The sequence below is a fragment of the Chionomys nivalis genome, chromosome 18 (assembly GCF_950005125.1).
Source record: "Chionomys nivalis chromosome 18, mChiNiv1.1, whole genome shotgun sequence".
Taxonomy (NCBI): Eukaryota; Metazoa; Chordata; class Mammalia; order Rodentia; family Cricetidae; genus Chionomys; species Chionomys nivalis.
The window spans coordinates 6143070-6168809 of NC_080103.1; the positions used below are offsets into that span (position 1 = coordinate 6143070).

The window sequence follows — 25740 nt, forward strand, 5'->3', positions numbered from 1 at the left end:
AAAAAGATTCCTGATGGCCTTCTGTGTTCCCCAGCACGCCCCATGCTTCTGGGGATGAGATTAGTGGGCAAGTGGGAGAATGCAGTTTGGCCCTAGATGGACGAACTTGCCTTCTAGCTCTCTGTGACCCATGTCAGCTCAGGATGATGAGCGGAGCATCACCTTCTTTTCTGAAATGGGGCTTTTTGTACCCCAGGCCTTCCTGGGTACCCTGGTCTTCCTGCTTCTACCTCCCAGGTACAAAGATAACAGGCTTGCACCACCGAGCTCAGCTCAAGGGATATTTATTAGTGTTCTTTAATTTAAAACCAAATTGGAAAGGAGTACTTGGCTTAAGCTCTTATTCCACAACAAAAAATTGTGGAAGCCAATCTGGCAAATGGCAGTGTGAACTCGGGGACAAAATGACCATGACAAGATCTGCTAGGGCCTGGACTAAGGACTGGGAACACAGGCGGCAGGCGAGTGACCACTGTGCGGCAAGCATCCCGGAAAAGCCGTGCTCTCACCGGGAGACCACCAAGGGAAAAGAGAACAAGAGCAAAGAGTGGAAATTCAATTAAGACCAGATGATCCTCTGTGAAGTCCATACCTTCCACGGGTGGGGAGGGCGAGCTGCAGAACTCAGGGAATTTCTCTCGAAGCATGGCCCGCAGCTCTTTATCCAATTTAGGGTTGTCAAATAGGGGAGCCAAGTGTCTAAAAGAGAACAAAGATGATGGTCAACATCAGAGCTACTCACTGCTAACGCAGAACAGACACACAGGTAGGCTAGCACAGTTTCAGACCCTTCAGAGTCCACAGGGGACTTCTGCGTCAAGGGGACACTGTCTTCCGTCCAGTAGAAGAGAAGGAGTCAAAGTGGGGCAACAGCATCTGAGCAAGAGGGATTGGACCTAATGAAAATGGAGAATCCCCACCCACAACACACAAATTCCTTACGCTAAGACTCGTTTCTCCACAATGTGGTTGAGGGAAGAAAAGACGCCCTGACGCACATGGCCTTCCAACGGTGGGTAGAAGTTAGGAATGATCTAGAAGGGAAGAAGAGGAGGAGTAACTACAAAGCTCTGCTGGAGAGAACTAAGCAGCTGCTTTAGTTTCGGCGAGCGACAGTGACGGTATGGCTGCAGGGCCAGGACTACAGTCGAGGCACACTGGGAGACTAACAAGGATGAACACTGCTCCTCAGGATGGGGGCCAGGAATGCCGCGGTGGCACTTACTCGGCACATGAAGTCCAGGAGCGTGGCAGTGATGGCTGGGTGGGGTTTCATGGAGTGGTGCATGACCAGGATGGCCGGCTCTGGAGAGGGTGAGGGAAAAATGAACTAGCCCCCGACACCGGACACCGTTTCCATGTCTACTAATAGTTTCTCAGTATCTGTGAAGCCCCCAGGAAGTGCTGCTGTGTGTATTCCCCCAGCTGGGACCAGGCAGGGAACCCTCCCCAACTGCATTCAGTCCTTGTCTCCCTTTTGTATCAGTACTCCGCTTGGGAAAAAAGGAGATGGGAAGGGAGGACAGACTTCTGCCTAGGCCCTCCTCACTCAGAGCCCAAGGCTACGGGGAGAAGGCAGCAGCAACTGGTTGGCCTCATCAAAGCAACTTTCCCTCTAGGTCAAGGGAAAACTGAAGGGGAACAAGGGATAAACAGGCACTGCCACCCCCCACTCCCCTGAGACTTGATGACAAGCGTGGGGGTTTCGGGGAGGGGAGGGTGGTGCTGACTGATCCCAATCACATACCTATGTTCATAATGCTATCCTTTTCTGGGCTAAAGAACAGCCAGTCATAAAACAAAGCCAGCTTGGCATTAGAGGCAGCAACGTTGGACTGGAAAAGAGACAGGGAGAGGGCTAGTTCCATCAGTCGGCTCCCATCTTTCCAGAGCCAAGGGGATTTGCAGGGCCCTCTTGGTTGTTTCATCTTTGAAATTCAGTTCCCAGTGAGAGACGGCATAACCTCATGGGGTGAGGCACACAGTCTATTATATGGGAACTGGCCTGGGTTTTTCATGTATCATGTAGTACACATGCCTACTCTCTATAAGGAGATCAGCACAGGAACACTGACCAATCACAAGTTGGTGTGATGTTCACAGAAGTCTACAGCTGCCTTTGTTGAACAACCCAGGCACCTCCCTACAGACCCCCTAGGAAAGGCCTGCAGCCTGAACCAGCACATTCCAGGAACACCATAAAATGGGGGAAGGGTGTGAGATGTTTAAGAACAGTGTTAGCAGAGCACAGAAAAAGGAAACAGAAGATGGCAGCTCTCTTAAAGTTTCTGTGTTTGGGGAAAGGAAGTATCTAAAGCTGATGCCAAAGTCGTGGACAGAAGCATCTAAAGCAGCGGTTCTCAACCTCCCCAACGCTGCGACCCTTTAACACAGTTCCTCATGTAGTGGTGACCCCAACCATAAAATTATTAATTGCTACTTCATAACTGTAATTTTGCTACTGCTATGAATCATAATGTAAATATCGGGTATGCAGGATACTTGATATTCAATCCCCAGGTTGAGAAGCACTGAACAGAGTCAGGGGGGTGTAATGACATATGTCTACAATTATAGCACTTAGGAGGCTGAGACAGGAGGATTGCTGCAAGTTTGAGGCCAATTCAGGCAACACTCCAAGACCTTGTCTCAAAACTCAGTGGTTAATGAGTTCTTGCAAAGAACGTGTGTTTATTTTAGCACCAACACGGTGATGCACAACCAGCTATGTCTCAGTTCCCTCTTCTCACTTCTGGGCCTCCACCACCAGCACACACACACTCAAGCATACACATCAGAACACACATACTCACACACTCAGGCATACACACCAGCACACACACACATACACTCAGGCATACACATATACCATAAAATAAATAAGTAAATGAAATAAAACAGAAAAATGAAAACCCTGAATATGAATAAGGAACAGCTCATGAGAATAACTATTGGGTTTGGAGAGATGGCTCAGCAGTTAAGAGAACTGGTTGCTCTCCTAGAAGACCCAGGTTCAATTCACCGCACACACATGGCAGCTCACAACTGTCTGTAACTCCAAGATCTGACACCCTCATACAGACATACATGCACACCAATGCACATAAAATAAAAATAAATTAAGAAAAAAAAAAGAGAATAACTATTATGGCTTCTAGAAACAACAAGGAAAAACACAGGGATGTCTCTGAGACTCAGGCCTAAGAGGGTCCCTCAGGGACCCAAGTAGGAATGCCTCAAGAATCCAGAATTTTGAGTTGGGCACAGTGGTTGCTATATACCTAATCCCAGGATTGAGGGGACTGAGACAGGAGGACTGTAGCTCAAGGCTAGCCAGAGCTATACAATAAGGTCTTGTATCAAACAAACAAACAAACAAAGAAACAGAAATCGGATTTGGGGGCTTGGCAGTAAAGAAGACAGTGAGCCTCGTCAAACCCAAGCTCAGATGAGAACAACTATCAATTTCTAGCGATGAAGGGAGGGAGGTAACGAGCCTGAGGCATTCAGAAGACCCAATGAAAGGTCCATTAGGGTTCACATGGCCCTGGAATCAGAAGGGAAGTCCAGGAACACGCTAGAAGAGGTGCTGTTCACCACCCAGCAGTCTCTGCCCTGCTGCATGGCCCTTTACCGTGCACGTGGTCAGGAGCCAGCCAATGATGGCCCATCGGGGCAAGATATCTGAACTCAGCACTTCGTTCGAAGGGTGGACCACCCCACAGATGTATCGAATGAGGTCACAGCGCAGAGACTGACTGTCAGGGGTTGAGAGGTACTGGCGCTGGAACCAATCCTGGTATCGCTTTTGCTGGCCAAATCGCACCTGAAGGAGAAAGAAGTGAAGGGGAGGGTGGGCTGGTGAGCAGGAGACTGGAAGCTGGTCTTGGACCGTGTGCTTGTGACAACTTCAGTAAGCTCTTTGTCTCTCAAGTGCCCTCTCCTTTGGGGACATCCTGGTCTTAATCACTGTGAAGCCCTTTCTAGCTTGCCTCGTGCATCAGCGGTCTGCTTGCTCCTGCAGGCCTCATGCTCACTGACCTCTGAAACAGCTGCAGCTCTTTCTTGCCACTACCTCTAGCGCCTGTCACTGGCTCTCTGGCTGGAAGCTTCTCCTTTTCTCCTTTTCTGGAGCTACTGCTGAACAGCAAAGACTGATCCTGGAGAGTAAGAGCCAACCCTGGCCCCACTCAGCGCTGACTGCCTCCTGACACAGGGTGGCCTAAACAGGACTGTTAGCCAAGGCACAGACTCTCCAGGCCTGGCCGCAAGTCCAAACACACCTCAAATGTTTACACTAGAGCCAGATGTGGGGGCCCGTACCTGAAATCCCAGCACTCCCAAAGCTGCTGGGGGAGGACTGCCAATAGTTCAAAGATGGCTGGGCTACACAGTCAGAGCCTGTCTCAATCCAGCTACCCAAACGGCAGCGCTAGATAGGGCAGATCTCACGCTCTCTTCTAGTGCCCTCTCAGAAGACATCAAAATAGATCTAAACGGTTAACAAGCTGCTCCCAGGTCAACACTGTGAAACAGAACTTGTAGCAGCAATGGTGGCTGAACACCTGAACTCTAACAATTGTGGCAAAGATACTAAATTTTAACATATGTGTGTGTGCGCATGTAATGGCTAGTTTTATAACATAAACTAGAATAGTTTTGGAAGATGGGGTCACAATTGGAAAAAGGTCCCCGCCAGACTGGCCTGTGGACTAGGAAAGCTGTGGTGCATTTTCTTGATTGGTGAGTGATTTGGCAGGCATGATAGAGAGCAGGCTGAGCAAGCCGCGAGAGTTAGCCAGTAAGCAGCAGGCCCCATGACCGCTGCTTCAGCCCTGCCTCCAGCTTCCTGCCCTGCTGGAGTTCCTGTTCTGACGCCCCTTAGTGATGGACGGGGTGACCTGAAAGTGTAAGATAAAACAAACTATTCCCTCTCCAAGGTGCTTCTGCTCATGGTGTTTTATGACTATAACAGAAACCCTAACTAAGACAGTAGGTATATACTCTAAATGTGGCCTTGTTAGAGACACAAAGTTGCTGCTAAGTAGTTCAAGCTAGCATGGAATTTGAGAACCTCTTGCCTCAGGGTCCCAATGCACATGTCATCACATCCCATTACAATTTTTTTTACCTTTACCTCTTTCTTTCAAGACACAGTCCCTGTAGGTAGTCCTAGCTGGCTTTGAATACATAAAGATCTGCCTGCTTTTCATGTGTTGTGATTAAAATGTAGAGTGTATACCACCATGCCCAGCACTTCCTGTCATTGTTTTTCTTTGAAAGAAGACAGGTCTCATGTAACCAGGCTGTCTCTGACCCTGTAGCAGATCCTCCTCCGTCACCTCCGAGTGCTGGAATTACAGGCAGGTGCCTCTATGCTCCTTCGCCCACTGTAGATTCCACAAACATCCTCAGAGATAGAAAAACCACAGTCCTCCAACATTTTAACCACAGTGCAACCATGTTTGGAAACCAAAGGCCACAGACTACACTGTAGACAGTCACCTGTGTACAACCACTGTAACGGCTGCTTTTAAAAACAAAACTTCAAAAGAGTTACAAGTCTTGCTTATTTAACACTACACCTTGAATGCTTTCTCTAAACATTATTTCCGTGTACTGTGCAATGTGCAGGTACAGACTGAACCAAGGAAAGCACCAAAAAAGGTCAGGACTTAGCCACTGCTGTGCGTGTCAGTAATCAGCGGTGACAAATCTGCAATGAGCTCAGCCGACACCACACACAGACTGTCTCACCCGGGATGTCATGAAGAGGAGCTTGGTTTCCATGTCTGGGGTTAGACGACAGGCTAGAAACTTTCGGGACGTTCTTGACTGAAGCAGTTGTAGGATACCTGAACCAAGGGGACAAGAGAAGTATGAGAAACAGAAGGCAGAAGAGGGTCAGAGCAGTGTGGTTTTGCTCATGGGCCTATTCTATGGCAAGCCCCAGAAAGAAGCCCGGCAAAGGCACACAGGGCTGCCTCCAGCCGTGCCAACTGCAGCGCTTCCCTTCTGCTGGCCTCCCAAATTCTGATACCCACATTTTTATAGCTAGAAATAGATGGGAAATTCATTTTCTTCTTATTTTTTGTTCGCTTGTTTGTTTGTTTGAGACAGGGTTTCTCTGTGTAACAGCCCAGGCTGTCCTGGAACTCACTCTGTAGACCAGACTGGCCTCGAACTCAAAGAGATCTTCCTGCCTCTGCCTCCCGAGTGCTGCGATTAAAGGCGTGTGCCACCCGCACCCCCCAACTAATATGTGAAGTCTTAGCCTGCCTTCCTACTCCTAAGGGTGACACTATGAAATCCTACGACCAGTGTGACTGAATAGCATAGCCAGAGACGCTGTAGTCAGAAAGGTCTGTATCCAAACCCTGCCTGGCATTTACTACCTATATGGTCCTTCAGCGTGTGACTTAATCTTTGACCCTCACTTTCCTGTGCAGAAAGTGAAACACTCATCTTAAGGGCTGTGCTGGCACACCCTCCACTGCGGAGCAGCCCGAGCGCACAGCACGAGCTGAGAATGCACACAGCCGTACTCTGCTCTCCTCGCCCTCACTCCCTTAGCTTGTGTTGTGCATAGGTGTGGACGTGTGTGGGGGGAATGAAGCTATAGAATACAACAGGATTCTGGGAATGTCAAAGACATATGAACACACACACACACACACACACACACACACACACAAACAAAAAAACCTACAGAGGCTTTTGACCAAACTAGACCCTTGTAGTGAGAGGCAAGAGCGTTTCTTTTTCTTCTCCATAGCTCCAGGAATCAAACTCAGGACACTGTAAGTGCTTTATCACTAAGCTACATCCTGCGGGGCCATTCTTCTAGGATTAAGAGGACCCTCTGCTGACTCTGCTGCAGTAACTGGCCAGTGACCCTGTCAACCACAAGCACAGTGAAGCTGGCGTCTGGCCCTCACCTTTGTCAAGGAGCTGTGGGAAGAGGATCACAGTTTTCTGTCCACATCTGTGTTTTAAGTTTTTGACTACATTTTATCTTATTGCAGTTCACGTGTGGACTCACAGGCGTCATAGTGGTATATGTCTGGAGGTCAGAGGCTAACTTGGGGAGCCAGTTCTTTTCTTCTACCATGCGGGGCTCTGGAGACTGAATTCGGGGCACTAGGCTTGGCAGCAACTGCCTTTACCAACTGAACTATCTTGAGGCCTTATATGATTTTTTTTTTTTTTTTAAAAGAAGCACTGGCAGCTGGAGCCAAGCAAGTAGGACCTAGCCAGAAACTACATGAACTGTTCTGTGCTTCTGCCACTCCCGTGCCCAGTTGTACTCAGCAAAGTGTGTCCTACCCCAAGCTTTCTCTGAAATCTCTCCTGACAATTAACTTCCACCCCTTCAAATCCACTCAGAACATACAAGGACAGGGCACACCGAGGGGCTTACTCACCTGTAAACTGAGGACTCAAAGCCTGAGGGTTATGGATGATATCTTTCCAGAGCAGTTCAAATTCTGGTATCCTAGCAACATTCTGAAGTAATCTTACAAGGTCGCGGCCAATCATCAAACATTCCATGAACTGAAAGGGAGAGAGGATGGAGAATGGGAGCAGGAGGGAAGATAAAACCACGTACTGCTCACCTCCTAGAGGGAGGACAAAATAGCATGTTCTGTGGAGGGGAGAAAAGATGGCTGAAAGGATCATTCATAGCATGTTTGCTTCTGGAGTCAAAGGGCTGGCTGCTGCTGCTCAGGAAGAGGCTGAGGCTGAGAGCCCTGAGGCTCTCACATCAATCAAGCCCCTCCCCTACATGGAGCTGCTCTGATTCAGTTCAAGGAAACTGAATTCCAAAAGTATGGGGCCAGGAAGTAGCACTCCATGCATCCTACAGCGAAGTTCATTCTGGCCAACAGAAGAGACAGTTGTGATAAAGGAAATGATCTGTGTAACTGTGTGGTCCAAACAATACTGATTAAAATCATGTGTTACACAATTATATGGACACATTTCCAAGATTTTGGGAAGTTTTCTTTGGTTGTTGTTGCTGTTTTTCAAGACACAGTTTCTCTATATAACAGCCCTGGCTGTCCTGAAACTCAGAGATCCGCCTGCCTCTGCCTCCTGAGTGCTGGGATTAAAGGCGTGCGCCACCACGGCCTGGCTGATTCTGGGGGTTTTCAAGACAGGGTTTCTCCATGCAGTCTTGGCTGCCCTGGAACTTGCTGAAAATCAGAGATCTGCCTACCCCCACCCCCAAAATACTGGGATTAAAGGGGTATGCTTTGAAGCTGTTTTAAGATTTGTTTTTTCATATACACATATATACATATGTATGTACATATATGTATATGTATTTGTTTTTTCAAGACAAGGTTTCACTGTGTAGCTCTCACTGTCCTGGAACTAGCTCTTGTAGACCAGGCTGGCCTCGAACTCACAGAGATCCATGGGCCTCTGCCTCCCAAATGCTGGGATTAAAGGCGCGCGCCACCACCGCCTGGCAAGGTTTACTCTTATGTATATCAGTGTTTTGCCCACATGTATGTAAGCACTATGTGCCCAGATGCCGTAAGAGTCCTAGATCCCCTGGAACAGGAATTACATATGCTGTGAGTCACCACGTAGGTGCTGGGAACCAAATCCATGTCCTCTGCACGAGTAGCATCTGCTGTAACTACTGAACTTATCTGATAACTGCTTTTAATTTAAATTTTTCAATATGGCCAATAGCCTCATAGTAGCTTAGATTTAGAATATCTCTTTTGGGAGAAACTACAGTAAAAAACTCATAATCCACACAAGTAAACATGTCAAATACTTCCGGAACAGGTGGTGTTGATGTAACAGTGGACACACAAGAACAGCTGCTGTCTATTGTACAACAATGTAAATCGAAACTGACCAGAAATACCCTGGATGCCAGCATTATTTGTGACATTTCTAAGAGCAAGGGGTATTCCACACTGACTCCCTGTCCTTTGTTCCTGAGCTGTCTGGGGATGATGATGCAAAGACCACATCCTCAAACTGATCTCGTCCTGTTCCCTTACCCGTTCCCGAAGCAAGGAGACACAGAAGTCAACTTCCTTCTGCCGAAGGGTCTGGAGCTGGGCAGTCCCATGGTGGTCCACGATAAGTCGGAGGTATGTGTACACAGCCATGGCGATGAGGATGCTGCTCTTCAGGACCCACTCCCTGGAGACAGGAAGACACTGCACCTACCTCCTGCCTAGACCAGACCCGCACCTCATGCTCATCAGTGACCACACACTGAGAATGGCTCTGTCCTGTGAGGGTTTTCCTCAGGCTGCTAGTCTAAGAGTTGACTAAGGCAAAGGTGACAGATTTTCTTTACCAGACAGATGCCCAACAAAGGTGGGTGCTGAATGAAATCAACCTCCTATAACGTAAGAACTTTCGTAGCTGCCAATGGGATAACTGTATTGGTTGACTCATTCAAGCACCAAGGCCCATCCTCTGTGAGGCCCTTGGGACAGAGGCAAGCTACACCTCTCCTGCTCTGCCATGGAAAATGCTCTCCGTGTCCGTAGTTCTCTAAGTGGGACGCAAGGACCTCTGGGGATTTCAGGACCCTTTCAGGACCTGGAGTTCTCAGAACACATTGTGCTAGCCCTCTATTAGGCTTATTATGGTCAACCACACTACCAACCCCACCCTTAGATAATGAGTCACCTGCCCTAAGCCCTAAACCAAAATCTGGAAGGTTGTTGTGGGGTGGGGTGGTGTGTGCGACAGCTGAATTTAGATGGTAAAGCCCATTTCCCTAGAGTTTTAGATTTTCCCTGGAAAACAGCAATGAAAGCATTATCTGTTCAAAGGGGGCAAAGGTAAAGACACAGCAGGGAGGTCCCCAACTCTCTAATGCTGCCTCCAGTGCCAACGAGTTTGTAATTGCTTTGACACCCCTGCTGGAAGGCTGAGAACCGGAGGAAGAGTTTAATTAATACAACCAGGCAATATCCTGATTCAGGAAAAGTAATCAAGCCACTTAATTGACTAAAAGATTATGGCCTTTTCTTCTCTTTTGATGTCTTCTCTTGTTTTTTGAGGCATGGTCTTGCTATATATATAGCCCAGGCTAGACTTGAATTCACAGCAATCTTCCTGCCTGAGTTTCCCAAATGCCAGGATTACAGACATGCACTGCTATGCCCAGCACTGTCCTTGCTTTCATGGATGGAAATGCTAGCCAAGGAGACATACTTCCCTTTCCCCCCAACACCCCTAATAATACTTGGAAAGGCTAGGGAAACAGGAAGGCAAGCTAGAACAGTTTACAATGCAAGGTGTTCACTTTCACCAAAACTGTGAAGGGGCTGGGCAGCAAAGGGGCTGCTAGGTGACACCTGCAAGGGAAGACGGGACAGAACCTGGCACGAGGAACACGGCAGAAGGAAAGGACAGACCTGACCACTAGGATGCGCAATGAAGACAAGAGGAGATGGAAGCAAGGCTCTCTAGCCAAAGGTAGCAAAGAAATGAGATCTAAAGAGAAGCAGAGGCCGAGTAATAAAGTTCCCCTGCTGCTGTGATGATGCCAGCCCCAGGGCAGCTGCATAACGGAGCTCAGGGCAGTAGGTGGCGCTGCACAGCCGCCTGGGCAGAGCACAACTAAGCTTATGAAGAGAACCATTCTTTTAAATTGAAACAAATATGGACAATAATAGGCCCCCCAGTCATTTGGTGACTTGATGTTCTCTGAAAGAGATGCTAAAATGAAGACGTGGAAACTGGGATCAGAGCGCCAAGAGAAAGTCATAGGCAAATGCCCACACTAGGGCTGCCCTCACACCATTTCACTGTGTGTGTGGGGGGGGAGGCAGAGAGCCAAATGCGTCCCCGCATCGCCTTCTAATGTGCGTCTCTGCTCTATATTGCTTCTGCACCACACTGCCCCTGTGCCATTCCAAAAAAGAGCATGTGCTGGACTGAGAGGCTTGGAAGGGAAGGCGAGGTACCTGCCAGGCTTGTGTGGTTGGCTGGCCCCCTCTACTGAGCTCATTTCCCCCTCAGCTTCCCCCAAATATAAACATTCCAAGGAGGTCTGGGTCAAAAATAAACCCTTATCAGATGAAACCAGTTTTTCCTGGGCTCTGAGATATTTTAGCGAGGTCCTTCTTTCCCACTCCTCATCCCTTGGGACACACTGTGGCATCTGCCACCTTCCCACTGCACCAGAGTATGCTACAGCCATGAGCCTTTCTTCCCCACGTCCCATACCCACACCCCTCATGGCCGTGTCTGGCTCTTGCCCCACCCTTCACGGTAGACTCTACCTCTGCTCCGTCAGGATATCCAGAACACTTTCTGCCAACCAGATATTTTTGGCTGTAACATCGCCACCTGATTTCAAGGGGGTGGGAAGGGGAAGAATCAGAATACAGTAGCTCTATTAGCAACTCAGCTAATTGAACAAACCTCATCCTGCCGGTCCACCCAGCTATCCCATCACTACTGCCCTGAATGCTAGAATAACCCTTCTCTCTTCTTTTAGGTTTTAGTTTCCCCTTTGTCTTGAGAAAGAAAAGAAAAGAAAGTTCCATTCTTCTAGAACTGCTACTTTACCAGAGCCGGGACTTTTCTAACCACCAAGAAATGCAGAGGGAATGCTTTCTCTGTGAAAAGTGATGTCTGAGACAGACAGAAGCCCCAGTTGAAAATCAAAGGTGTGATCTGGACTAGGGCAAGAGATGAGGTGCCTGGCACGGCTGCAGTCTAGTGCCCGGATGTGAGGTGGGATTCGGACCCCGACAGGCTCGGGGGTTATCTCTAGACATCAGTCTTTAAATCTTGCTATTGAACCTCCCGGAGCAGAATTAACATGCAGTGTTGCCAGACAAAAACACTGGGATGAGAAGTGGGGCTGGAGTGTCAAACAGAAAAGGAAGTGCCAAAGAAAGAATAAAAATACACAGCACACCAATGCTACACACCGCCCTGGGTCTCAGCGAGAAAACTCAGTGTTCACACTGTCACATCGCAAAGGCTATATACCAAGCAGGAATATCAGTGTTAGAGAAAATCCTAAACAAAGGGCAAAGCATAGCCAGGTGTGATGGTGCATGCCTGCATGCCTGGCCCATCAGCATCAAGGAAGCTGATGCAGGAGGATTGCGAATTTGAGGCCAGCCCAGGCTATATTGCAAGACTTTTTCATTTAAAAACGTAAAAAAAAAAAAAAAAAAAAAAAGCAAGGGTGGAGTAGAGCTGGGCATGGTACAATTTGGTGGTAGAGTGCTTGCCTAAACAAGTGAGGCCTTAGGTTCAATTCTCACCACCGTAAGAAACAAAACAAAACCACAGGCACTGGTGGGTACTGGGGAAGTGGAGCTGCAGGGTCAGCCTCATTTTTACTTATTATTTATTTGTCATTAATATTTTCTTGTTTTTAACAGAAAAAAAAAACAAACCAAAACAACAACAACAAAAAACCAACCAAACAAAAAACCCCAAAAGCAGAAGAGATGGTTTGGGCAGATCTTTCCATATCCAATATTTCAGACAGATGTCACGAATGCCGAGATTAGAAAAACCTTAAATGTCAGGGACTGTTCTGTGACACTGTTCCTCAAACTGGCCCCAGCTAGTTGCCAAAATGACTAGGGAGCCAGTGTTCAGAACAGGGGTGGAGCCAGGGAAAGCAGAAAGGCAGAGAGCAAATGGCTTCCCTTGTTTCTCCCTGCCCAGCTTCCTGATCTAGCGCACTCTTCACTCCAGAGAGTGGCAACGGCTAACACAGGCCGAACACCTGGTCAGGTCTTAATTAAGCAGGAAAGAAATCAAGGCAAGACTAAAGCCCTCTGTGATTTTTCAATCCATTTTTTTCCTGCAATATATGTGGCCAGAAGATCTCTACACTGGGGTCCAACAACCCATCAATCACGTTTCCTGGGTACTTAAGCGTCCTTCATTGCCTAAGCTTATCTCTGGCTCCTTCCCTTTCTTCACACGCTCCTGCCCACAAGCTTACCTGCAATCTGCTTCATAAATGTCATGCAAACACCGTCAGCTCCTAGAACTCCACTCTTCACCAGTTCCCGAACCAACCACACCAACTGATGGAGAGAAACAGACATACAGGGCATAGATGTGAGGTTGAGAAAGGAGCTAACTAGGTCACCCACAACGTAGGTGCACAATAATGGCTGCAGCCCACACCCTCTCCAGCCTATACCATGGAGTTCTTTTCCTTTCTTGTCTGGGGTTGGGGACTGGCCCCTCCTTGTGTATGCTAAGCACATGCTCTAACACCGAGTCACACTCCAGCCGTCCTCCGTCTTTCCTGGCCTTACCTGAGTCCGGCAGGTGTCTTGCAACTTCAAGTACTTCTCCATGAGTAGCTGGTTGATTTTATTCAGGACAATGTTCATGCCATCGCGACTCACCAGCGCCAGGTCCCGGTAACACTGTGACAAGTAAGGTTTGTGAGCAAGATCCTGACCCCACAGTCACCCAGCCAACCCAAGCCCGGCTCTTAAATAACAGCAGTGGGATACTGGGTGGCAACAGACACACCGCACTCTGGGTTCTTCCTTCTACAGGCTCCTCCATTCCAAAATGACCCTCCACTCTGCCTTTTGGGGTAGGGAAAATGACTCAAGATTCTCCAATAAGGCTTTCAAGAAAGGCTGCTGGGCAAAGCTGCTAGCTCTGTCCCTGTCCCCCAACCTCCCTTTTCAGGAAGTGTCAAGACTGTTTGATGCTACAAGCTGAGCAAACCCAGGTGGAAGCCATCTGCGTTCCATCTGCCAGTAGAGTTCACCGAGAAATAGGTCTGGGTGAAAGTCAAAGAGAAACCCAGAGGTTTTCAGACTTGCTCTAACTCAGCCAGATGAAGCAAAGGGAATTTTGCTAAGGGACCAGGGTCTTGCACTTTCTAGCTTGATATAGTGGCATATGCTTATTATCCCAACAGTTGGAGGGTAAGGGACAGAAATCACAAGTTCAAGGCCAGCCTGAGCTACAAAGTGAGACCCCCTGCTTAAAACGAAAACCAAACACTTTTCTGTTTGTTTGAGATAGAGCCTTACATTGTAGCTCAGGCTATCCTGGAACTCACTATGTATGGCAATTCTTCTGTCTCAGCCTACTGAGATCGCAGGTATGAACTATTACAGTCACTCAACACCAGACATGGTGATGCGCAACTTTTTTTCCCCACATAATTGATTTGTTTTTATTTTATGTGCATGGTGTTTTGATTACATGTATGTCTGAGGGCGTCGGGTCGCCCAGAACTAGAGTAACACAGTTGTAAGCTGCCATGTAGGTGATGGGAATTGGACCCAGGTCCTCTGGAAGAGCAGCCAGTGCTCCTAACCCACTGAACCATTTCTCCAGCCCTGGTGGCTCACGCCTTTAACCCCAGCACTCAGGAGGCAGAGGCAGGCGGATCTCTGTAAAGCCAGCCTGGTCTACAGACTGAGTTTCAGGCCACCCAGGGCTACACAGGAAAAAACAAACAAAACAAACTTTCATTTTTTATTATTTACTTTGTGTGATAATGTGTGTGATTTGTGTGTGATTGTGTGATTGTGTGTGTGTGTGTGTGTGTAGATCACAGGAAAACTCTATGGAATCAGTTTCTTCTACCTTTTCTTACATTCCACAGACTGAACTCTGAACTTGTCTGAGACAGAAATTACCAGGCTTGTGCAGCAATTGCTTTTGCCCACTCAGTCCACTTGCCCGTCCCTAAACATAAATTTTATTAACTAAATGCCTTTCTTCTTTTCTCTTGAATGCCAAGTACTGAAGCAGGGGAGGTCCTTCAGCATCCTCAGCCCGGGGGGTGGGGGGTGGGGATGGGTGGGGGAGATAAGGGAATGTAGAAGTTTCTTCAGAGTCACTGCTCCCCTTCCCCTCAGAACTCTCCCCATACTGCTTCTTCAGTGAGGCCAGGCCTTTGGGAACCTCATTCGCTGCCTCCTGCGCCTGCTGACTTCTATCCTGGTCTCAGTCAAAGGGCAAAACCTCCGTAGATAGCTTCTTAGCCAGAGAGAAACCTCAGAAGGCTGGTGCAGAGGCGGCATCAGATTAACAACAAGCCAGGTGGTGGTGGCACATGCCTTTAACCCCAGTACTCAGAAGGCAGAGACAGGTAGATTTCTGTGAGTTGGAGGCCTATACAGAGAAACCCTGTCTTGAAAAAAGCCAAAACAAAACCCACCATCATCACCACTATCAACAAAAAGATTAACAAAAAGCAGGGTGTGGAGGTTCGAACCTGCAATCTCAGCATTTGGGTAGGAAGGAGGATCAGAAGTTCAAGACTATCCTCAACTACATAGTAAGTTTGAGGGCAATCAGAGTCACATGACACCCAGCCAAAAAAGAAAGGGAGGAAGGGAGACAGAAGAAAAAATATATCATAATAGTGAGACAGGGTCCCATCCCTAACTAAAAAGTTATTTGCACACCTGGAGTGGTGGTGCACGCCTTTAATCCCAGCACTCAGGAAGAAGAAAACGGATCTCTGAATTCAAGGCCATCTTGGTCTATGGAGCTAGTTCTAGGACAGGCAAGGTCAGACAGAAACCCTGTCTTGAAAAACCAAAATCAAACAGATTTCATGCTTTTTTTTCCTTTTCCTTCCTTCCTTCCTTCCTTCCTTCCTTCCTTCCTTCCTTCCTTCCTTCCTTCCTTTCTTCTTCCTTCTTCCTTCTTTTCTTTTTGGTTTTTCAAGACAGGGTTTCTCTGTAACTTTGGAGGTTGTCCTGGAGCTAGTTTTTGTAGACCAGGCTGGCCTTGAACTCACAGAGATCCACCTACCTCTGCCTCCCAAGTGCCGGGATTAAAGGCATGAGACACCACAGCCCGGCTTTCATCCTTTTTTGTTGTTGTTGATTTTTAAATGGGGGATTTTGTTTTTTTCGAGACAGGGTTTCTCTGTGGTTTTGGAGCCTGTCCTGGAACTAGCTCTTGTAGACCAGGCTGGTCTCGAACTCACAGAGATCCGCCTGCCTCTGCCTCCTTTGTGCTGGGATTAAAGGCGTGTGCCACCACCGCCCGGCTTAAATGGGGGATTTTGGTTTCATTTTGTTTGGGCACTTTTTATCTTAGTGATTTGTTTGTTTCGATTTTCACTGTGTATATGTTTTTAAAATTTGTTTGTGATTTTTCTTTTTGAGACAAGGTTTCTCTCCATAGTCCTGGCTGTCCTGAACTCAAGAGATCTGCCTGCCTCCCAAATGCTGGGATTAAAGTCATGTGACACCAGGACCAAGTAAACCTTAAATCCACCCTGGATTTCTGTCCAAAGGCAGAACTAACCCCAATAAACTCTTACAAACAGTCCTCTTGCTTAAAGCTACAGTCTCAGAAAACACATTAAGGTCAGCCCTTATCAGCAACTCCCGCCAGAGAAGGATAAACAACTGAGCAGACCTGTCACTAATTCTTCCACCAGCCTGACCCAACTCAAGTCTCCAAATGACTTCTTCACCTGACAGATCCTCCCTCATCTAAAACTGTGCTCCTAACTGTAACATGCTTGCCTGAAGAGGTCTGACCTGGGGACCCACAAGGAGAGGATTGACTTAGAAACCTTCAGCATTTGACGAAGCTGGCGCAGTCATCAGTTATGAAAGCCAGTGAGATGGTTCAACTCCCTTAGGAGCACGGGCCTGCCACAATGCCAAAGGAGTAGACTATTCTAGCCCTTACCAGACTCGGTGGTCAAACTCATGGTAAGAAAACAAAGGCAGCAGACCCCGCGGGCTCCCCCTGGAGGAGGCTCCCTGACTTACCCTGGCAGGCTTGGACCTCATCTGAAACAGCCCTCTCCAGAAGCCAAGGCTAATTTGCACTGAGATGACTTCGACTTTATTGTTTTGTTTGTCTGCTGTAAGCTAAGTTTGACTCTGTAATGCAGACTGGCCGGGAGCTTCTTATTTATTTGTATACATGTTCGCCTATATGAGTTTACGTGCACCATGTATGTGCCATCTCTTAGAGGTCAGATCCCCTGGAACTGGAGTTATAGGCAGTTGTGAACTGTGATATGGATTCTGGAAACTGAAGCTGGGTTTTCTGCAAGAGCAATAAATGCTCTTAATTACTAAGCCATCTTGACAGTCATTTTTTATTTATTTGTTTGTTTTGTTTGGATACAGGGTTTGTGTATTCCTTTTTTTTTTTTTTTTTTTTTTTTTTTTTTTGGTTTTTCGAGACAGGGTTTCTCTGTAGCTTTGGTGCCTGTCCTGGAACTAGCTCTTGTAGACCAGGATGGCCTCAAACTCATAGAGATTCGCCTGCCTCTGCCTCCCGAGTGCTGGGATTAAAGGCGTGCGTGCGCCACCACCGCCCGGCAACAAGTACATCTATCAACTGAGCCATCTCACCTGCCCTTCAGTCAGATTTTAATTATAATATCTATAAAAATATATACAAGAGGAAATAAACTCATAGCCCTCACTTATCCAACAACGTCTTTAAAATCAGTGAGCTCATGTTACGGCTCAGCACCATCAAATCAACATCACCAATTTATCTCTAAGAATCTGGGTGATAGATTCAGCCTGAGATGAAATCCCAGCACTTGAGAAGCTGAGGAAAGGAGTTCTAGGTCAGCCTGGGACACATATCAAAGGGAGAAAGAAGAGAGAGCAGAAAGCACAAATAGAATTCTACCTAATAAAGTTCAAAATGACTGGTCTTTCTCCTGGGAAAGCAACAATATGTGAAGAGCTGCTGTTCTACCCCTTCATTTCCAAGGGCACCCAAGCTGGCATCAGAGAAGTACAAACAAAGCAGGTTCCCACATCCACAGATACTTCACTGATGTAAGCATCTCGGCCAGGGTACCAGGAGCATCACGTCTGTATCCCTTCGAATGAGTTTCCTTTGGTTATCCCTGAACAAATGACAACATATCTAGGTTCCAAGGTACCTTATAGAGGAACTAGAGGAACTCAGTCTAGAGGGAGGGAAAAGCTACAAACGCCATACAGGTTTCAGACAGATCAACTGATAGAGCGGAACACAGTAGGCAAAGACAAAGAGCGCTTCTGTTTCTTTCCACACCAGCTGTGCTCAGTGAGGGGCCAAGAGCCAAGTCCCTCACTCTTCTCACTTCCTTCAGATGGTTCCAGCAAGACCCAAACTTTAACTATTATTCCAAGACTCAAAAGATACAAAGTTGCTGGACAAGGGCTATCTGGAGAAATAGAAGAATTAATTTATAAAAAGAACAGAATCCTGAGGAACTATCTCGCCTGATCCTGAGCCTCCCAGGAGCCTCTTCTGTTTATGAAAAGGCCACACTGGTCTCTGGTCTCTGGCAATACTCATTAGGAAGTCAGACTCCACTGTGCTCCCATGTTTTCTTAATCAGTACATTAAGCTATTTAATCTAAAGGTTACATGCTACGATTCACAGCCTGTTCTCTGTCTGTCCTCTGGGTAAGAGCTCTCACAGACCCGGCTATCCTTTATCTCTTCCATCCCCCCAATTGCCGACCTTTGAGCTTCAGGTCTTACACAAAAAACCTAACGTTCATGTTATTCTGATTCTCCTAACTGCTTTTTCTTGCCTTTCAGCTTTAGAACATGAGGACTAACAGGACTCCAGCCAGAGACCAATGAATTCACTGAGAAGAGACTTGAGATCACATTTGGAGAAGAAGGTGATGAAGCTCTTCTCTAGAATGTGATGCAACTTCAGTTAAAGGGTAAAGGTCCCACAGATTCATCAGGACCCAGGGAAGAGAGCAGGCACCTTACCTTCTGGGCTTGGGCAGGCTCAGTGAGGACAAGAGTAAACAGGCCTAGACAGATCTCCTCATGCTGGGGGGGTCCTTTGCACACCTGGGAGGGAGGAGAGAAAACAATTAGCTGTCACTCACATGTAGGAAGTGCAAGCACAGAACCTCTGGCACTTCAGCACAGCAATGATGATTCCTGATAATTCACAAGTAATACCTAAATATTGACTCTGTAAGAGTCCTCTAAATTATTTTCAATATTATTTATTTGTTTGTTTTGGGTTTTTCTTTTTTTTTTTTTTTTTTGATTTTTCGAGACAGGGTTTCTCTGTGGCTTTGGAGCCTGTCCTGGAACTAGCTCTTGTAGACCAGGCTGGTCTCGAACTCACAGAGATTCACCTGCCTCTGCCTCCCAAGTGCTGGGATTAAAGGCGTGCGCCACCACCGCCCGGCTGGGTTTTTCTTTTAAAAAAAAAATTTTTATGGTCCATTTAACTTTATTTTATATGCATTGGTGTGAAGGTGTCAGATCCCCTGCAACTGGATCTTCAGACAGTTGTGAGCTGCCATGTGGGTGCTGGGAATTGAACCCGGGTCCTCTGAAGAGCAGTCAGTGCTCTTAACCACTGAGCCATCTCTCCAGCCCTATTTTTGTTTTTTCAAGATAGGGTTTCTCTATGTAGCTTTGGAGCCTGTCCTAGAACAAGCTCTGGCGACCCATCTGGCTTCGAACTCAGAGATCTGCCTGCCTCTGCCTCCTGAGTCCTGGGATTAAAGCCGTGTGCGACCACTGCCCAGAAAATATTATTTAAAGTATTTTTTTCAGTTAACATACAAAGCAATAGGATTTACTACAGCATCTTCACACATATTTCACTATTTAAATTTTCACATATAGCCGGGCAGTGGTGGCGCACGCCTTTAATCCCAGCACTCGGGAGGCAGAGACAGGCGGATCTCTGTGAGTTCGAGGCCAGCCTGGTCTACAAGAGCTAGTTCCAGGACAGGCTCTAAAACCGCAGAGAAACCCTGTCTCAAAAAACAAAAAACAACAACAACAACAAAAGAGCTAGTTCCAGGACAGGAACCAAAAAGCTACGGAGAGGGCTGGAGAGATGGCTCAGAGGTTAAGAGCACTGACTGCTCTTCCAAAGGTCCTGAGTTCAATTCCCAGCAACCACATGGGGACTCCCAACCATTTGTAGTGAGATCTGGGACCCTCTTCTGGGGCCCTCTTCTGGTGCTGCAAGCAGAATACTGTGTACACATAATAAATATTTAAAAAAAAAAAAAAGCTACAGAGAAACCCTGTCTTGAAAAATCAATCAATCAATAAATAAATTTTCACATATATAATACCATATATACATAAGGTAATATGTGTGTTATACATACATAAGGAAATATGTGTTATACATACATACAGAAGGTAATATGTGTGTTATACATGTGTGTGTTGTATGCATATGTTCAAGGAGGCCTGAGGTAGATGATGGGTATTTTTCTCACTCAATCTCTATCTGTAGCTTCTGAAGTAATGTTTCTCACTAAATATGAAGCTCACAGAGTTGGTTACGCTGGCCAGCCAATGAGCTTGAGGAATCCAGCTGTACCCACCACACCTCATTCCCAGGCTACTGTTACATGTATGTGTTGCCACTCTTTTTAGAGATAACCAAGGACCCAAGCTCAGACCGCCATGCTTGACTGAGCCATCAACCTACCCACATTACCTAAATTCTTTTTCATTAATTAATTAATTTCTGTCGTGTGCGTGTGCACACACACTGTCACAACATGCCGATGGAAGTCCAGGACGGCTTGGAGGAGGTGGCTCTCAGGGACTGGACTCAGGCATTGAAGCCTGGAGACAGGTACCCTGATCTTTGTAAGCAACCTTGTATAGCGCTGCTACACAAATTCCTCACATGTGCTAGTTAAAATTATTTTAACTGCACAGATTTACAAAGAGGAAAAAGATAAAACACATGTAAAAAGGATTTGTAGGCCGGGCGGTGATGGTGCGTGGCTTTAATCCCGGCACTCGGGAGGCAGAGGGAGGAGGATCTCTGAGTTCGAGGCCAGCCTGGTTTACACAGTGAGTTCCAGGACAGCCAAAGATTTGTAAAGAAATTATAAGACAAGCATTTTTTTCATTTAAAAACTTTTGTGTGTGTGTGCGCGCGCACGCACGCACATACATGATGAAACATACAGAGGTCAGAGGAAGATATGCTAGTGTGACTTCTCACCTTCCACCATGTGGGCCCCAGGGAACAAACACGCTGTCACACTTGACAGCAGGAATCACTACCTGCTAAACCACATTGTTGGTCCCATGAGTCAATATTTTTTTTTTTTTAAACCTTGAAAAAATTTTTGCCAGGTATAGTGGCATATGCCTTTTTGCTTTCAGAAACAGGGTTTCTCTGTGTTCCCTCTCTGTCCTGGGACTCGCTCTAGAGACCAGGCTGGCCTCAAACTCAAAGATCAGCATGCCTCTGCCTTCCAAATGTTGGGATTAAAGGAGTACACCACCACTGCCTGGCTCTCTCTCTCTCTTCTTTTTTAGTTTGGCACATTCCTTTAATGCCAGTACTTGAGAAACAGACATAGGCAGATCTCTCTAAGTTCAGCCAGCACAATCTACACATCAAGTTCCAGGTGAGCCAGGGCTGAGACCAAGTCTAAATAAATAAAAGTTTACAAATTGTCAGAGAAAATCAGAGGACTATTCTTGAGAGCCAATCCTTTCTCGCCATCCTGTAGAATCCAGAAATGAGAACTCAAGACTTAAGGAACCAAGATGTGAATTCAGTCCCTTAAGTCCTGGCTACCATCTTTCCTCCTTCCGGTCTGCATCTCAGAGCTTCCCCAAGCAGAACGGATTAAGGTCATGGTACTCACATAAGCGTTGAGGGCATCGTTGGCTTCTCGCTCAGACACACCAGTTGTCATCGACGTCACAATACTCATACACCTTTCCAACCTCTGTGGGGAGGGATGGGAACAAGTGGGGAGTGCGTTATAACATAGCCTATGAAGTACTTCTCACCCAAAACATTTTAACACTTCAAGCTTGATCATTCTTCTGCTATTGCTTAAAAAAGAAACACGCTGCACGTCGAATGACCACTAACAACTGTGAGAAGAAGAGCAGCAGTAACAGCCGACCCTGGCCAGCACCGCCACCACCGCCTACTACAGCTAGTGGACAACACCTCCAGGAAGGACAAAGTCATAAAAATTAACAATGCCGACTTTCACAGGAAAATAGCACACGGAGGACAGCCTGGAGGACGTCACCAAAGGCACAGTGAGGCAAACTGACACCGTTTGCCTCTAAGATTAGGAAAGTCAGGTAAGTGGTGTTGGCCATAGTCCCAGGTAACTAGGAGGCTGGGATAGGAGGATTATTTGAGCCCAGGCGTTAAGAACAACCTAGTAACACAGTATGGTCATCGTCTGTCCAAAAATAAATGAACAAACATGAAGGTGTACACCTGTAATCTGGGTACTCAAGAAGCGAAGGCAGGGGATTTTGAGTTCAAGGTCAGCATGGGCTGCATAGCAAAATTTTGTATAATTTTTCTTTAAATTTTAAATATAAAGTTACCAAAAACCTAAGACTCTTAACAGTCAAACATAAGGTATGAGACTTGTTTTCATTTCTGAATTGAGCAAGCCAACTTTATAAAAAGAATTTAAAACATAATCAAAGGTTGTGCATGCTCTTAGTTTCAGCATTTGGGAGGCAGAGGCAGGTGAATCTCTCTGAGTTCAGGGTTAAGTAAAGAAACCCTATCTCAAAAAAAAAAAGGAAAAGAAAAGAAAGGGGAAAAAGTATATATAGAGAAAAGGAACAAAAGGAGAAATTTAAGGCTGTAGCTCAGCAGTGAGACTAACATTGCAGCACCTGTGAGGGAGCTGGGTGTGGTGTGACACCTGCCAGGCCAGCACTCAGGACAAAAGCAGGAGGACTGCTGTAAATTCTAAGCCAGCTGGACCACTGTGAGACTGTGTAGGGAAAGAAACAGTAACAACGACGCAGGAACAAATCACTGAGCTGGTACAGCAATGCACGTGGGATCATACTGCAGGCAAGAGCGTCAGGAATGCAAGGTCATCTTTGGCTACAAAGCATTCAAGACAGCCTGAGTTATGTGAGACCCCATCTCACAACATCAAAAGAAACAAAAACTTAAAAGAATAACAACAAAACCCTAAGGGCCAGGCAGTGATGACACACACCTTTAATCCCAACACTTGGGAGGCAGAGGCAGGCGGATCTCTGTTGAGTTCAACTGGTTTACAAAGCAAGTTCCAGGACAGCCAGAGCTTTTACTAAGAGCCACCCTCCTGAAAAACCAAACAAACGAACCCACCACAACCTGAACATACTTGGGACTTTGGGCTCGAGCCCTAGGCTGCAAAGAAAAAGCACCGCGGTAAGAATGCTGATGATCCTGCTGGCCACGTTCTGAGGCTATGACAAACACCACGAGAAAGGTGAACAGAAAAGACAGAGGTTCTCTACGTCCACCCTGGTTCGAGCCCAAAGTGATGGGACTGAAGAGCTGGCTCAGCAGTTTAGCAATCTGGCTGCTTTTGTTGAGGACACAGGTTGAGTTTCCTGCACCAACACAGTGCAGACAGCCATGAAGGCAAAACATTCATACGCATAAAATAAAAATAAATCTTAAGTTCCAGAATAGCTCGGTCTACCAAGTGAGACCCTGTCTCAAAAACAAAACAATATACTATTAATAAACCTTTTTTGTTGCTTTTGTTTTTTTTTTTGTTTGGTTTTTTGTTTTTGTTTTTGTTTTTTTGTTACAGGGTTTCTTTGTGCAGTCCTGGCTGTCCTGGAACTCACTATGTAGACAAGACTGGCCTTGAACTCAGAGATCCACTCATTCTGCTTCCTTTTTTTTTTTTTGTTTGTTTATTTATTTATTATGTATACAACATTCTGCCTCCATGTATGCCTGCACACCAGAAGAGGGCACCAGATCTCATTATAGATGGTTGTGAGCCACCATGTGGTTGCTGGGAATTGAACTCAGGTCCTCTGGAAGAACAGTCAACGCTCTTAACCACTGAGCCATCTCTCCAGCCCTCATTCTGCTTCCTGAGTGCTGGGATTAACAGCGTTCCCAACCATGCCCAGCAATAGTAATAAATCTTGGAAAAGAGTCTAAGGTACCAAAGGGTAGACTTATGTTCTGAGAGGAGGCGCTGATGGGTCCAAACCTAAGACTGCCTGGGTGTGACATCTGCCACTCTGACAGCAGGCCTAGCTTCAATTCAGGGCAGACCAGCAGGTTCAGCCTTAATAAACAGCAAGGACATACTTGTGAAAAGGAACTGTGTGGTCACATGGAAGCCGACCGGTGAGCTCTGGGAGCCATTATCACCCAGTTTTGCTCCTGTATAAGAAAAGTGTGGGAGGAAAACCTGAGGCTGGGCTTCCTCTCTTAGCAAACCTTGTCCCTTTCTACGAAAGACAGCCACCAGGGACTGGAGACCAACTTAGCGATGGTTAAGTCTTACTGGTACCCTGTCTCCAGCCTAGGTTAACTGCAGCTTCAGAGTGAAGGGAGATGGTGAGCAGCAGCAACCTGAAGCTCTGCACACTGCTCGTATCAAATATAGACACATCTTTGTTAAATTACCAAAGGGAAGCCAAGCAGCAGCCCGGCAACAGAAGCCACCGAGAAGTGAGTATGGACTGAACTGGTCCTTGCTAGCCAGGCCAAGGCTCACCTTGGCTGAGCCTCTGTAAACCCTGGTTTTATCTGGGGAAGAAAAAAAAAAAAGCAAACAAAAGCCCAGAGATAACGCCTGTATCATAAAGTTGTACCATGCACATGGTCTCAGTTATTTAGATCTGTGCTATTTGTGAAGCTCAGCAATTGTACAAATCTAACCTTGAAGACCTGGCTCTCCAATCTCCTGCCATTTCTTTGAGATTTAAATTCCACTTATTTACTTGTATGTGGGGGGTGTGCGTGTGGGCACAGTGTGTAGGCCAGAGGTCAGCTCATGGGAGTCAGCAATCTTCCGCCATCAGGGGGTCACAGCAAGTAACTTTTACTCCACAGTCAGTCATCTTGCTAGCCCTCCTGGCCGCTACTTCTCATGTAGGTTCCTGAAAACAAAATCCTCTGCCACAGGACACGGACAATTTCCCAACTCGTGAGAGGCTTCTCTTATTTTGCCATTAGGAGAACAGAGGAGACACCAGGCGGTGGTGGTGCATGCTTTTATCCCAGTACTCTGGAGGAAGAGCAGGTAGATCTCATGAGGCCAGAGCGAGTCTCAGGACTGCCAGGGTTAAAAGAGAAACACTATCTTGAAAAAAAGAAAACAAAATAGAGTGTGTGCATGAGAACATAGGAAAGAGAAGGGAGGAGGGAGGAGGCGTAATGGATCCAAAACCAAGAGTCTGCAAATCCCACTCCAAGGACCTACGCACTGGCTAAGTGTCTTGGTGTGGTTTAATATTCACGAGGCTTTGGGTTGAGCAAAGTTTCTCTAGGCTCCTCCCCATGTTCTAAGCTCTGATCAGAGGCCTGACTACAGGATACTGCCCACTCAAGAAAAGTGGCCTCTTGAAACAGGGAGGCCCTATGAAGGCTGTAGAAAGTGGAGTCCAGAATTTGAATGGGTGGACACATTCATTTTAAGACAACAGAGGTTCAGAAGAAAACTTTTATCTAAAACTGCTCCTGGTGGTACATTATCTGTAACCCCATCAGGAGTTCAAAGACAGCCTGTTTAAAACAAACCAAAGACAAATAAGCAAAGGAAAAGAAATAACCAGGAATCATTCGGAGTAACAAAAGGACTCTCTCCTCAGCTGGGTGTGGTGGTGAGCACGTTTAATCCCAGCCACTGGGAGGCAGAGGCAGGCTGATCTGTGAATCTGAGGCCAGCCTGGTCTACAGAGCAAGTTTCAGGACAGCCAGGGCTATGTAGAGAAACCCTGTCGCAAAAACAAAACAAAAAGGACCACTCTCCTCAAAGGCCACAGGAA

The 25740-nt window shown here is 46.7% G+C and overlaps 1 protein-coding gene across 1 annotated transcript in view; it reads right to left on the minus strand.

Moving 5' to 3' along the window:
* The window catches only part of Ints3 (integrator complex subunit 3), a 41604-nt gene that overhangs the window by 10455 nt on the left and 5409 nt on the right, over positions 1-25740 (minus strand). The window contains exons 2-14 of the mRNA XM_057793186.1: positions 21609-21692; positions 18721-18804; positions 13290-13403; positions 12968-13052; positions 11274-11340; positions 9027-9171; positions 7425-7554; positions 5758-5855; positions 3635-3826; positions 1748-1835; positions 1226-1305; positions 943-1034; positions 593-699 (exon numbers count right to left, since the gene is read on the minus strand). Coding sequence (XP_057649169.1) covers positions 593-699; positions 943-1034; positions 1226-1305; positions 1748-1835; positions 3635-3826; positions 5758-5855; positions 7425-7554; positions 9027-9171; positions 11274-11340; positions 12968-13052; positions 13290-13403; positions 18721-18804; positions 21609-21692 — 1366 coding nt within the window. The remainder of the gene's footprint in view (positions 1-592; positions 700-942; positions 1035-1225; positions 1306-1747; positions 1836-3634; positions 3827-5757; positions 5856-7424; positions 7555-9026; positions 9172-11273; positions 11341-12967; positions 13053-13289; positions 13404-18720; positions 18805-21608; positions 21693-25740) is intronic.